This window comes from Aythya marila (genome assembly GCF_965140915.1).
Source record: "Aythya marila genome assembly, chromosome: 17".
NCBI lineage: Eukaryota > Metazoa > Chordata > Aves > Anseriformes > Anatidae > Aythya > Aythya marila.
The window spans coordinates 315,788-330,402 of NC_139058.1; the positions used below are offsets into that span (position 1 = coordinate 315,788).

Below are 14,615 nucleotides of genomic sequence, written 5' to 3' on the forward strand. Positions count from 1 at the left end.
TTTGAAAATATTTCTTCAGGACGCCTTATTGAAACATGTACCCACAAAAGAGATGGTCTCTGAGTAGGTTGAGGCTTGATACGTAATTTTCTTCAGCAGCATATAAAAGGCTGAACTTGGTGGAGCACTAGTGAAGAAATACAGTTTTGTTTGACCTTGCCTCTTGTGGCTCTTCATAAATTAGATGTTTCATTTCACTATGCAGCTAGTTGTGTTTTTTAAAGGAAATTAATTACTGCAGTTATTCTTTCTCCACCCACCTTAATGTTTGTGACTATTCTCTTCAAATGATCCCTTCATTTTCCTTTCTAGCTTTTCATAATTCATGACCTTATTAAAACTTACTCTGTTCTAAAACACTGATTAGTGAACACAGTATTTTTGCTCTTCTGTAGTGTTGCTTCTTTTGTATAATTATCTTTGTCTTGCTAAGTAACGTGCTAAGGTTCTTCCTACTAGCAAAGGAATTCCTCAAGTTCATTCTTCTTTCCTGTAGCTCTCTGTTTTTCCCTCATCTCCCAAGGTGTGTTACCATTACACAATATTTGGGATTATATGCTGGCAATTTGGCTCGTTTAATTCATTTTATTTTTCAGTTTATTCTTGTCATTTTCAGATATGTCTGGAATTCACCCCTTTGGGAGCAGTGTCTATGCAAGCATATGATTTCAAACTATAATTAAAAATGTTCACACTTGGAACATTGCTAGGGGTTGGGTAGTTGTTTTCATTCTTCTAGAATATTTATTTATGGTTTAAACTGCTGATGGCTAAAATGCACGTCTTGTAGTACAGTTGGGGTTGCTTGGCAACGAGAAGGAGCAGTTTCTGCATGCAGGAACAAAACCATCCTCTGAAATCACTAGCATGTGAAATGGGAGCGTTTCCTCACAGAACTGCAGCATTTGGGAACAATTCTTGGAGAAGGGAATACTGTGAATATTTGAACATGGAACAAAATTGTGGTTGTCTTTGAATTCAGCTACTTATATTCAAAAATACTTATTTCTAAATTCCCCATGCGTGAGGTCTTCCTCTCCTTGACCTGGCAGTACTTCCTGTGAATTCGCTGATCTAATCCTTGCTGATGGCTGCACAGCATTGTTGCCAGTCCTTTGGGTCCATCAGCACTGGCTGAGGAGGCATTGTGCAGTGCTGTGAAGCACAGCAGCGTGGACGTGCCACACCAGTGCACAGACAGGCAAACGTGCCATGCGTTCGCTTGGTCTCTCTTGCTCTGACGTGCTTGTTTTCTTTCCCATGTGTGCCCCTCCTCTCAGTCTATTCCTCCTCCTCTTTCTCCTCCTTCCCCTTACCCTGCAGCCCCTTTGGAGAACTAGAGTGTAAGTTGAAATTTTTTTTGGTGTTTTTATTTATTTAATCACCTTAATCTGTACAAAAGGAGAATCCCATAAAACTGAACTTCATAGGCACAGGATGCTTTTGCCTTTCCAGTGCAGAGAACCTACTCCTGCCTGTGTCCACTCTGAAACAGCAGTGCAGATTAAACCGGAAGCCTCATCTGAATGAGGTCAAGCTGTATTTGTAAAGTTTTTTGATCAAATTAGCAGTGTTGCTAAAGAAAGAGCAAATTTCCTTAACATCTGTTTTATATTACCATTCTCCTCCTCCTAGGTGTTTATTTTTTTTCTGTGCTCAAAGCCACTTGACAGCTAGAATCCAGGTCTGCTAGAATCAGGGTCTGCAGCTTGCAGGTGTTAGGAAAAAAAAAAAATGAAGTCAGCAAGGTGTTTACAAGAATCTCAGTTTTAAGGGCAGAAAGGCAAAAGCTCTTAACACTGGCTAGTTCTTTTCACCTACAATTTGGTCTTGATCAAATTATAGTTGTCACCATAGCAGCAGTACTTGTGCTTGCTATTGAAGGAAGGAAGGGGAAGTCATAATTAAAAGCAGGTCCCAAATGTGTGTGTTCTTTTTTCTGGTCAGAATCATACAATGACACAGCTGAAGATTCTTTGGCCAGTAACAGTCACGATTAACAGATAGAAAGCAACCACCTTCCTTGGTAAGATACAGTTAAAATTTAGAATATATTCCCTACCCAATAAACTATAGAAATACATGTTTTTCCGTGAGACTATCACATAAATATTTTACTAGCACATCATGACATTTAAATAATGCATCTATTCAGAAAACAGCACTAGCCAGCAAATTTCTATTCGTGACTGAAACCTTCATCCTTAAGCTTCTTGATCTGGAATTTCCTCAGTAAATAATTAGCGTTTCCCATGCAAATAAAGATGGATTTCCCCCCCCCCCCCGGATTTATTTCTGAATATTTTAAATTTAAGCATAATTGTGTGCTTCTGAAGAATCAGGGTGCCATACCATGTGAGTTTAGTTATTTCTCCACATTTTGTTGCTCTTTGTCCCTGCTACAGATGAGTTTGAATGGCTATTCTGTTAATAAGAGGCTCACCCTGGTGTAGGCAGAACTCTTTCTTGTTCCTCATGTAGAAACCTGTAAACTATTTGTTTACTGTATGCATAGTCTCTGTTAAGGTGTTGGGCACTGAGTGTGCTGGGCTTGCTTGGGATGGTGTTGATATTCTTCATAGCAGATCATACAGTACTTTGTTTTGGGTTTGTGACCAAAATAGTGTTGATAACACACCAGTGTTTTAGCTATTGCTGAACCATAGCTACACAGCATCAAAGCCTCTGTTTCTCTGTTTCTCAGTCTGTGATAATGCTCATTTCCTTGCAGCTTCTCTATCTATTATTTGTAGATATGCATGCATAAATACTTAAATTAACGACAGAGATGCCAGAAGAGTCTCTTGCTATGCTGTGAAAGGAAAGATGATGAAACAGGGCAGTATGCTGTTCACTTTTTTGTGATACAAGGCATGGAATACAAGACATGTAATTCTAAAAGGAGTCATAAAGTGTATAGTCCCATTTATTTCACAAGGGATGAAAGGGATGGAGTTTTATCGCAAGACTTTGTCCATTAAAAGACAACTGCCTTATCTGGGGGGCAAAAGCCCCAAATGAGGTGGAAAATTGACACATGCATTTGCATATGACCTGTAAGAATATTTATTTATTTATTTATTTATTTAATGCATGTGTATGTCTTGTTCATTTCTGCAATGAAAGCAAATTTTTGGTGGGAACTTTTGCTACCTCTTTCTGCTTGTCAATGATCTGTGTTGGGCAAATAACATTATAAACTAGACCTACTTTATGAAGAAAATACTTTAAAAAGTGTGTCTAGAAGTCTGGGTGATGAGTAACAAGGAATAAAACAGACCATTCCATGTCCCTTGTTCCCTGTGACTAGCATGGAAGAGAGGTCTGTGCAGAAATCCATTCCCTACAGGCTCTAGTTCAGGTGCCAGCACTTGAGAGGGGATTCTGTGTCATAACAAGATTAGCCTTAATCTTGTATTGACATATTTGATCATTTCAGGGTACCAATGAATAACTTGTAATTAGTGACAGGCACCTGCAGTCCCCAGAAAATTCACCTTGGATGGCTAGCTCCCTCCTTTGCCCCACCAGCTTAATGAATCCACTTGCCAGTAATAAATAGAATTCTGTAGACTTTTTCCTTATCTTTGGTTCATTTCAATTCTACATCGCTTTGAACTAGGTCATGCTACAACTCTAATTAGTGTTAAGCAACCAGTTTTTCTCAGCTTCCTTCCTGTGGAAGGAAAATTCCAGTGGAATTTTCCAGATAAGCATACCCGTATTTCTCAAAGCCTTGTCATTGTTTTTTTTAGCCTGGAATGTATCCCTGTGAAAAGAGCTTTTTCTGCCTGGCTAAAAAAAGTGTTTTCCAAAGTGATTTGCAGTCTTTTGAAGAGCGTCAGCTGCTGAGATACAAACCCCAGGTAACCTAATAATGAAAATGATCCATGCTACTGCAAATACTGCTTTATTATCAAAAGAACGTGGCCAAATACTGTAGGCCAGTAGCAAAATGCAACAGAAACGAAATGTAGATGGACCAGAAGAAGACAGAGAAAGCATGATATGCAAAAATGTTGTAGAGGTTTGTATTGCTTTCCCAGCCTACTGTATTCTTGTGCTTTTCTGTGCACTCTCTCTGTGGTATGTACTGTGACAATGCTAACTGACCCCAGCACCTTTAGCTGAAGTTCATTACTTCTTTCTTATATAAAGAAAGTAACAGCAGACTGAGCCCAAAGCACCTTTAGTGTGGAGGTTGGAAATAAATTTTGATTGTCAATTGCATAAGAATTTGCCATAAATTGTCTAAACATGAGTTATCACTTACTGATTTCTGGTACTATAGAGAAGAGAGATTCTTTTCAGAGCTCCAGTTATTGCTACTCTTTGAGTTGCCTTCTTACTAATTTCTAGGCATCTCCAAGTCTAGGAGGATTTTCTGAAATACTTTTTCCTCTTGTAGTCCACACTTGTTTGGCAGCTGTAGTAGGTCAGATCAAGCATGGTGTATCTGTCTTTATACAAATGCAAGATATGGTATGTGTGTTCAGTCTGCTGGTTTGGGGCAGGCTGTGTGATGGAAACAATCATTGTAATGGACTGAAAGCCGCTTTAATAAATTTGTAAATAAAATGATTTTATTATGCTTCATGAATTTGCCAAGGGACTTGTCCATTAGGAGCCTGATCTACATCCCTCTTTCTGTGTTGGTGTCTTGTTAACTGTTAAAATGCGGGCATCTTTCAGACTCTGTAAGATCAAGTTGTTACTCTAAATCTTTATGAACCTGCTGAGTACTGTCTGACTTACCTGCTTGCTAAACTGTAGGATAACTCTCTGTAGAGTAGAATGAGTTGAATTCTCATACACTTTAGTTAGTCTAACTTGCAGTCTGATCACCAAACCATCTGCAACAGGATTTTTTTCTACTTGAGGTATCTGTGGTTGCTTCATGGTGATGCAGTTCTCTTGACTAAGAGGAATTTCAAGGTGAAGCAATGGTGTTAGAACTCAGAAGTTAATAAAAATGAACGGTTATGCAGGGAAGGTGGTAGTACATTGAATAGTTTTAGGCTCTTGAAACAGATTAATCTGAAAAAGACACTATTTTTTTTCTTTGATTTGTAAGAATGGCATCTAATATCAGATATTTCTTAATTACACACCAATTTCTTCTAAGTTATTCATCATCCTTAGGAGAAGATGGACAGGTATTTGGTGCAATGTACTGGACTGTCATCTCCACAGTCCCAATTTTATAAATGCCAGTAAATCAGGGAAAGGGAACAAAAGAAAAGTATGGGTGTAGTTAATCATTTTACTAGCAGACTTTGTACGAACCAACCAAAATGATGACTACTATTCACTCCTGAATATTGGAAAGGATAAAATATGTTTATTCATTACTGATGTATGCTTGGAAGAGAAAACTGCTGATTCCAGAGGTATGGTCCATTCACTCAGAATGAATTTGCAATACTGTTTCTTATTGAGAAAATGCACAGAGCCTATCATAGGTTACTGACATTATGAGGCATAGTCCTATACAGGGACTGATGGCACATGGCTCTCTACACACACACAGTATTTTGAGCCAAGGATGATGGGGAGGGAGAAGCTGATTGCTACTTTTCAACCACTTCACTGTTAATGAACTGAGAGGCGTTTAACTGTGATGGACCAACATTATCTTCCCCTTTGTGTTCATATTCATGCACAACGTGTCCAGTGATTGAGACTGAACTTTACAAAGCCCTAGTACTTGAATTTTACTGGAGAAAATGAATCAATTCACTTTGAAATGGACGTGAGAATTTCCTTCTGGTGATGGAGATGAAAGCTGCCAATGTAAGAGAACGATTTCAACATTTTCTGGCATTTGAATGACTACATACTGAGTAGCTTCCAAGCTGGGAAGAGAAACAGAGACTTAAAAAAAAAAAAAAAAAAAAAAAAAAACAACCCCCCACACAAACAAAAAAACATAGTGTTTTCTTTAATTTTAAAGAATTCAGATAACTGATTTTGAAAGAGTGAATAATGTTTACCATTTCCTTCAGATACCAGGCATTTATAGTGCCTTTATTCTGGATATTTTCTCTGGCTTTGAAAATCGTGTCAACAGTAATTTTTTTTCTAAAGCAGGAGAAAAAATATAGCTGAAATGCCAATCACTGAAGGAGTAAGAATTAAGATTGAGTCAACCAGCTTGCTCCCTTCTGTGATGAGTTTGTATGCACAGCTCCTGCTTTCCTTCCTGTTAATTATCTTTACTCAGGAGGAATTTCAGAAACCTCCTGTTGATCGTGTCAAAACAATACATTTTGCAATCTGTTCATGAATTAAATTAAGCTTCGTTCTGACAGCATCGATGGTAAATGACACTGTCTGATTCTGAGCACTTACTTTCTTTACTGCAATATTACTTTATATCTTCAGCATTGGCAGAGGGAGCTGCAGGAGGCGGGCCGCCTGCCCCTTGTGCTCCTCGCTGCTGCTGGGTTGCGGCAGCTCTCGCGTCGGCGGCGTTTTGAGCCAGGGGTCAGTGTCTGCGTGCCCAATGGCTCCTGTTAGGCCGGCAGAGGACTGAAAGCACTTAGGTCTTTTTGAACTCTGGGGCTTGTTTTCCTTGTCTCGCCAGCACTTGCCGTGCTGGAGTTTCGCACGGACTGGAAGCGGGCGTCCTTTGTTCTGGAGCTGCCGTCTGATCTGTGTGCGCCTCCTGCCCCTGCTGGGAGGGAGGGAGGTGGCGCGCATCCCCTCAGCGCCTCTGCTAGCGGCAGTTCTGTGACTTTTCCCCCCTGCTGCAGCTCCGCTGGTCCAAGCCCAGCGCCCTGGCCGCGGGGCAGTGCCTCGCTGCCCTCCTGCTGCCGCTCGCTGCTGCCGGCACCCGCGGGGCAGGGCGCGGAGCTGCGGGGGCAGCCGCCGAGTGACCGCACGGCGGGGATGCGGGGTGCTGACGCCGCCCGTATCGCTTTCGTTTGTCATCGCTTCCTTTCCAGAGAATTCCAAATTCCAGAAGTAATTCCGCGGCAGCCTCCAGATAATTCCCAGTTGGAATTACCGGAGCAATTCCGCCGCCGCGCGCGGGCCCGGGCCGCGGCACCGCCCCGTGGGACGGGGGAGGGAGAGAGGGAGAGACACGGAGAGGGCGGGTCTGGCGGGGGCGGGCCCGGGGGGCGGGCCCGGGCGGCGGGGGGGGGGGGAGCTCCGCCGCGGCCCGCGCCCCTCTCCGCCCCCGTGCGCGGCGGGGCCGTGGGCGGCGCCGGGCCGGGCCGGGGTCTGGCCCCACACGCGGCGCTGGGCGGCCGCGCGCTGCGCCCGGGCGCTGCGGGTCCGCGCGGGCCGCGGGCGTGAGCGGTGCCGGCGGGGCCGGCCGAGGAGAGCCCCGCTCCCGTGGCCCGCGCGGCGGGGCCGGCTCCTCTCCCGCGGGCGGCGCGGGCCGGGCGGCGGGGCCGGGCAGCATGAGCGGGGGCTGCGGCCCCGCTGCGCTCGCCGCCGGCGCCCGAGCGCGACCTTGATGCTCTCCGTCCCCGCTCTACAAATATGATGAAATGGCAGCCCCGGAAGAAGGTGGGTGGCGAAGCGGCTCCCCCGGGGGGCGCCCCGCGACGGAGCCGGCCCCGGGATCGGCGCCGCCCCCTGCCCCTGCCCCTCGCCCGCCGGCCGCTCGCTGTCCGCCGGCTGCCGCCGCCCCGCCTCGCCCCGGGGCCGCAGCCTCGGGCCCGCTCGCCCCGCGCCCGCGGAGCGCCCCGCGCGGGCCGTTCCCCAACGCGGCTGCTCGCGCGGAGCGGCGCCGGGCAGCGGCCGTGCCACGGCGCGGGAGGCGCCCCGGGAGGGGCCGGCCCGCACCGAGCGGCGCCGTGGTTGCGGGCGGCCCGGGGGCCGGGGCTGCTCGCTGCGGGCCGCTCCGCAGCGCCACGGCCGCGCGGCGGCTCCGGCGGCTCGGTGCGTAGCAGGACGTTTTTTCTACCGCGCTTGGCAGCGCTTTTTATTGACATTCTTTTCAGGGAAAATCTCGCAAACTGAATGCGCTGCGCTGCTCCTCCTCAGCAGTGACCCCCTGCTCCCGGCAGCTGTGGGCTGTTGCACGTTTTCTGGTGTGTTTTTTTGTTGGTTTGTTTGTTTGTTTGGAAAAACCTGCTCGAACCAGCAGGGCTCCTTCTTTCTTTGTAGCATGGTGCCTGATACTGTGTTTTACATCAGGGAAGAAATAGAAATCACATGCGAAATGCATGAGAGCGTCTCTCGCTTTGAGCACTAGACACTGCAGTAAGCAGTGCTTCAGAAAGTCCCGACCAGAGGGTGCATTGCCGCTGCATCTCTGAGGAACCTGTCAAGCTTAGTGTTGCTGATCCCTCATCTCTTCTCAGCTTTTCTGAAGCTGTTCCTTTAGTTGTTTTCAAGCGGGCAATTACTTACTGTGAGAGTTCTTATTTCAAGTCGTTGTATCTTCAACAGAATAAAGAGATGATGGGCAAGCTCCACGGGAGTTTCTGTATGTTTTCCAAGCTTCTCTGTGTCTTCCTTCAAATTAGTTTTAAGATGTCTACAAGCTATGGATTTTTAAATGTCTGCTTTTACTATTTTCAACTGAATGTGCAGTTACTCCTGTGGTTATGGCCATGGAAACCCCTCTAGGCCATGGTTACAGCAGTATCGGCTGAACCGCTGAAATATTATTCTTGGCTGCTGGCTGGACTCCTTGACTCTGGAAGATTCCGTTTCAAGTGTCAGGATTCACTCTGCAGTGCTGGCTCACCCGTTGTGCTTAAATCACAATGTCAGATGGCTTTTTTTTCCCCTCTGCATTATTGTTTGTGTCCAGATAATGTTGATTTTAGGCAACGCAGTTTGCTTGTGTGGAGGTTACTGGAGACAGCTTAATTCATCTCAACTATGAAACATCTTATTAGTCTGAGTAAAAACTGATTCCTGTTCGTGCTGTGATGTGATGGAAACTATGTTCGTGTTGGAATAGGTTCTGTATTCAGCTGTAGTACTGTACCAATAAAATCTCGGCAGAGATTGAGTTTATTTTGTCGTTATTGCCAGCATACTCACGTGAGTGTAGCCAGGATTTCTGCTGGCCTGGCCTGAGTGCCTTTGTAGTGTTGCAGTCATGTGCTTTACAGAGCAGTTTCAAGAAAATGACTCATACAAACCGCTCAGGAATGGCACTGCTGTTCCATTTGTTAATAGGAAGATCGATGCAGTTTTCACAAAACGAGAAAGCAAGTTTAGTAGCTAGGGTTCCTATAGCCCTTGGTCATTTATAGCTGCTGGTCATTTCTGATTAACAGTTTTCCTGTCTTTCACTGTTAAAATATCCAAAAATGAGAGCTGTAAATGTAAAAGCTGTGCATGTGTGCTGCTGTACTAAATTAGGAGTCTTGTTTGTTTTATTAGGTTTGTACTCATGTTCTTTTGCTTTTCCTTTTTTTTTTTTTTTTTTCTTTTTCATGAAATGTTTAAGGTGTTTTGTTCATTGAGGAATTATTGCTTTTACAACCATCAAACTGTGCAGCATAGGGACTGAATGCAGTTTATTCACCCTGCATGTAAACCTAGATGAAACTCCTTTGTTTGGTGGTACTGATAAGCAGCTATCACCCGTGGTACACAAGGTATTATGTGGCCTTCAGCTGATGTGCAGAAAGGTTTTGTGTGTGACTAAAATATTGTTTTGTCATAATTCATGTGTGTTTTTTGACATTTAGAACATTATTATTGTTTGTTATTTTTTTCCCTGTGCATCAGAATTAATAAAGAGTCTTCATGTGGACTTTCGCCACTTGCCTCTGACTCCGTTTCCCTTCAGGTCTCCCCTTATCTGTCAGTGGCACCTCCGTCTAGCGGGGGCCAGTTTGGAGCGAGGTTGGTGAGGATTGCCTGGGCAACACTGTTGCTGGAATGCATTTCTCTGGCAAATGGTTAGCGGGCCCAAAAGCTGCTAGAGTTGGGATGGGGGAACAGGCAGATAGGGGGGTTGCCAGTGCATTGTATAAGAATGGCACATACAAATTCAAAAAACAGCAGGAAAGAAACCATCATACAATCAAACTGGAACCATAGGTGTAAATCTAACTGAAGTGGTTGCCACCTTAAAGATTCCTCTTACTTACAGTATACAGCAGCTAGAACGAATTGTATGTGCAAACACTGGGACCAGGAACAGAAATAAAAATGACTAGAGCCTAAATAGAACAAACCAAATTCATTCTGGGAGGTCTAAAGCAGAGTGGAAAAGTTCAGGCGTTCCTCACGACAGTTGAATTCTGTATCTGAGCTATGTTTTGAGTTGTGAATTTGAGCTAAGTGTCAAAGTTTAAAATAACACTGAATTGAAAACAACATTATAAGTGTAGATTCTCAGTATCTCCAGAGGAGATTTCTAGGAAATCAGGGTGCTAAGGGACCTGCAGTTCTATGTGTTCTGTTGTCCACCATGCCTACAATACAGATACTCACAGATGTGCATATTCACTGTGTGGTTCTAACGCCAGTGTTTAAGTGGGACTTTTCTATTCCTTTTTGGCTGAGAGCACAGGGTATATTTTGTGGAGCTCAGTTATCATTCATATTCATTCCCGTGTAAAGCAGAACTGTGCTGCTGCTGAGTGCTCTGGGTTCTTTAATATAGACACAGCTTTGGACAGTAAACGTGGAAGATGTATTATATCACAGAGAAATACCCTTACAGGCTGTGCCAGCACGGAAGGTTTCATAATAGTCTGTGGAACAGCCAGGCACTATGATGACAAACGCTGAAAAAACATCTGCAAGTAAAGGAAAGGTGTACATCCAACCCCCCCCACACACCTCCCCACCGGCCCCTATTCTGACACCACTGAAATAGGTGCTAATGATTTTATTAATTAGTGGACTTGGAACTGAACAAAATCATGCATTTCCAGGAGCTGACTGAAGAAATCTGCTTCCTCCTCAAATTAGTTCTGATGCTATTTATTTGTAAAGAATCATGCTAAAACATATTCTCTACTAAGCTGCCATCAGAACAATAAAACAACTGACTGATCTCAAGGTAAACTATGCTTTTTTTTTTATTTTCTTTTTTTTAAACCTTGTCATTACTATTTTCTTTCCTGTTAAGCTTATCTTCTAACCTGCCAGTTGATGAATATTAGTTTGTACAGCTTAAAACCCAACTTTGAAATGGAAGGGAAGGCAACTGCATTGACATTCTTCCAAATATCTGCATTTCCCTGGCTGACTTGCTGTTTTATAACTTCCTTCATCAAACACTAGTAATACAGAATATCCATACGTCTGCCATACAGATAACTGTGAAGGGCTAACAATTTTGCCTTCTCTTAAAATGGAATCACACCTGACCAGCCATAAATTAACCTTTGTAAAACATTCTACTATTTTTACTCTTAAGTGGCAGGAAGGAGGGACTTAGGAGGCTGATACATAAAATATCCAGCTGTGTTATTCATGTTAATTAGGACTTTGCAGACTGTTACGACTTGGCATCATCCCATTTTCCACAGAAATGCTAATCGGTTATAGTTGGAGAGCCCTTTCATGAATTTCTGTACTCTAATCTTAGAACTTACTCAGACACAGACCCCTACCTGCCATATCTGGGCAGTGAAACACCACTTCCAGTTTGCCAAATGTGGAGTGCATATGGCAGCATCTGCGCTCCAGAAGTTGTTAGTTTCTTGGCATGTCCCTGGTGTCTTCCTGGCTGTGAGAGTTCTTGTTTCATAGTTACACCTGTGAAGTACCAAAGGGCTGTAAAGCCACGCATTTTGGCATAGTAGGGAATTTCTTAGCCACCAGTGCTGTTGCTGTTAAATAATGTTACAGTTGCAGGACTTTGAAAAACAACAGTCTTCGGAATAAAGCTTCCATTGCTGTGATCTTACCATCCCAGTGAGCTTTCCTTGGACCTTTGTGTAACAGAGTCCATTCTGTTTTTTGTTTGTTTTTTTTGTTTGTTTTATTAAAAAAAAAAGTTTTCTTTAAAATTCAGCTTCTGTTCTTACTGTTACCTTCTAGATAGGAAATTTTGCAAAATAAATGCCCAGTGTTAGAACCAGCGGTTGTTGAATTAGATGAGGCACTTGTATGCCCTGTCATGGGCTTCTAGGCCTGCATAAAGCTCTTGCTATGAAATGGATAGACAACAGTTGCTATCATAGATGACATTCATAAAATAAAATTGGGTTTATGATTAGGCTTAATATTTCAATTCCAATTCTGTTGAATGTTAATCTATTTCTTCAAAGGAATCACTGAAGTGTGTTACAGGAAATTCTTTGCTCTCTTCAAAAAGATGTGTGTCCCAGTTTGCTTTGGATGTCAGTAATGAATTACATTGTCAGAGAGATTCCCCTAGGGACTCTTTAAGATTGTTCTGCTCCAATTTTGTTGGAGTTACTTCAAAAATACAGACAATTTTTTTTTAAGTTGTCTTTATATATATATTTATACACAAAAACATGAAATATGTCCACTCAAAATTTCAAAATTGAGGGTAGCTCAAACAATCTGAGCATTAAATGCATCTTAGGTATTTTGGGTAATTGCTGTTACGATTGTCAAACCGCTTGGAGCAGAGGGAGTTGCACATGCAGCTAAAGTAGTCTCCTCTGATGTTTTCAAAACTTTGTTTTCAAGTGTTTTTTTTGTTCTTATACCTCCCTTGCACTCTCCCAATAAGTTCAGCATTGCAGCAGAGATGCATCTCAGCTGGACCTGAGTACAAGAAGAAAAAAGTAGCTTGAGACTAGCAAATAGACAAGAGGAAGTGGATTAGAACACCTCCTTAGGTCTCTTGCAACCTGACTTATTCTGTTGTTTTATGAAATAGAAAGGCACACAGACAACTATATGGAGAAGGTGGCTTGGAAATTTCCAGAGGAGGTACATGGTTGGGGTCTGCAATGTCCACGCCTGTGTTGTACAGTCCTAGTGTTGAAAGCCATGCTAGGCAGAGTGCACCAGCTGCAGGGCCTGCTTTATACGTTACTTGCAGTAGACTATGTAAGGCAGGTTTGTGCGTGCTGTTGTCTCTTGCCACATTGTTCAGCTTCTCCCAGTTGGCTTTGTACCTTCTGTGGACCCTGCCTGGCAGCCAGATCTCACAGAAGCTTGGCAGATAGGGTCACACAATCTCTAGCCTAGGTGAGAAGTAGCGACTGAAGAGGGGCTTTGTCCCTAGAGATTGTACAGTCTTTTCCTTTCTGCTTTTCAGTTACTTTAGTTGAAGCACCTTTATCTAACCCCAGTTCACTTCCTGCCATGGGTGAAAGTCTTACTGCAGTGCAGTTCCCAACCACCACACTGTTATGCATTTATATTCTGTTCCATCCTGTGTGTTTACTCTCCTTAAGCCACAGATGATGTACATCTACTGCTTTCTGTGTATGTTCAGTGCCAGCAATTACAGCGCCCTGTTTCTTGTTGGGCCTTATGCAGGATTGTAGTTAGTAAACTAGTGAGGCACAAAGTAATTGAAGGGTCTGCAGCAGGGAATTATACTGGTGAAGCTGTGGTCACTCTCCCCCCCCTTCATCTGAATCTCCAACATCAGTGTGTCTGGCATGCATGTATCAGAGTGCAGCTCCCTGCCCCCCATTCGGGAAGTAGATTTAGAGACAGCCATTCGTGCAAACCCCTCTAACACCAGGGCCGCCAACTTCTTGTCAGCATAGCTGCTGTCCTTGGAAAGTGTGGGGGTAAACTTCCATGTAGAAAGAGCTGAGAAATGATTTAAAAGTAATGTCTAACTTCTATCTGGGTTTTCTGAGATCTGATTATTGTAGCTCAGATTACATAAAGGAAGCAAACACCTTATTTTCAGGAAGCAAAGTTGGTCTTGCAGTAAGAGTTCCTATCCAGCTCCTGTGTTTTTGTGTGTTTTTGTTCGTTTGGTTTTTGTTTGTTTGGTTGGTTGGTTTTTGTTTTCTACAGTATGCCACCAGTTGTTAGCAACACAATAAAGAATAGATTTTGCAGGTTGTGTGAAAGGCAGATTGAGCTATAGGGTATTTTGTACTAAAGAAATGTGTTTGAACGCGAGCCAAAAGCTGTTATTTCCCTTTTCATCCATTAAAAAGATACATTAACAATGTCAATCAGCAGGCTTCAGAGGTTAGGCAAATGGAGTCAGTATCTGCCAATAAGATCAACAATTTAACACATCTCAGTATCGAAATTATATTAGAGAAATAAATTTACTATATGGTCATAAACCGCAGCTATGCTTCAGCTCTGACTCTGAATGAGTACATAATATTTTGAAACCTGCATTGTTTTTATTGTTAAAAATAGTGTGATGACTTTTGCAATGGTTGAGAAGGAAGTCCAGCTCTTGTTTGTCATGCATTCTTTCTGTAATAATGAATGTTATTAAGGCCAACTATTAGAATTAGCAAAATCTTTCAGCATTAGCTCACAGCATATTACAGATCTTAGTGCAGATGATTTTTTTTCAAATACAGAATTCACTTTTGTTTTTCTTAAACTTTTATTCTATGGTATAGCTGGCAAAAATTAAAAGCATTTTATGAGGTCTGTATATTGCTTTCCTTCCTAACCGGCAGTATTTTCTGAGTGAATAGTAACAGCGATTTCAGCCCAGCAGGCCAATCTAGAACTCACTTGAGTTAGTGAAGAAACTCTCATCATCTTCA

At 43.2% G+C, this 14,615-nt stretch overlaps 1 protein-coding gene across 4 annotated transcripts in view; it reads left to right on the plus strand.

Moving 5' to 3' along the window:
* The window catches only part of TTC28 (tetratricopeptide repeat domain 28), a gene marked incomplete at its 5' end in the record, with an annotated part of 156,886 nt that overhangs the window by 36,565 nt on the left and 105,706 nt on the right, over positions 1-14,615 (plus strand). Inside the window, one exon of one of the 4 annotated variants that reach the window (XM_082773931.1) lies at positions 7,227-7,518. The exons of the other annotated variants lie outside the window; for them this stretch is intronic. Coding sequence (XP_082630057.1) covers positions 7,492-7,518 — 27 coding nt within the window. Of the gene's footprint in view, positions 1-7,226; positions 7,519-14,615 lie in introns of those variants that run through there. 4 annotated transcript variants of the gene reach the window in all.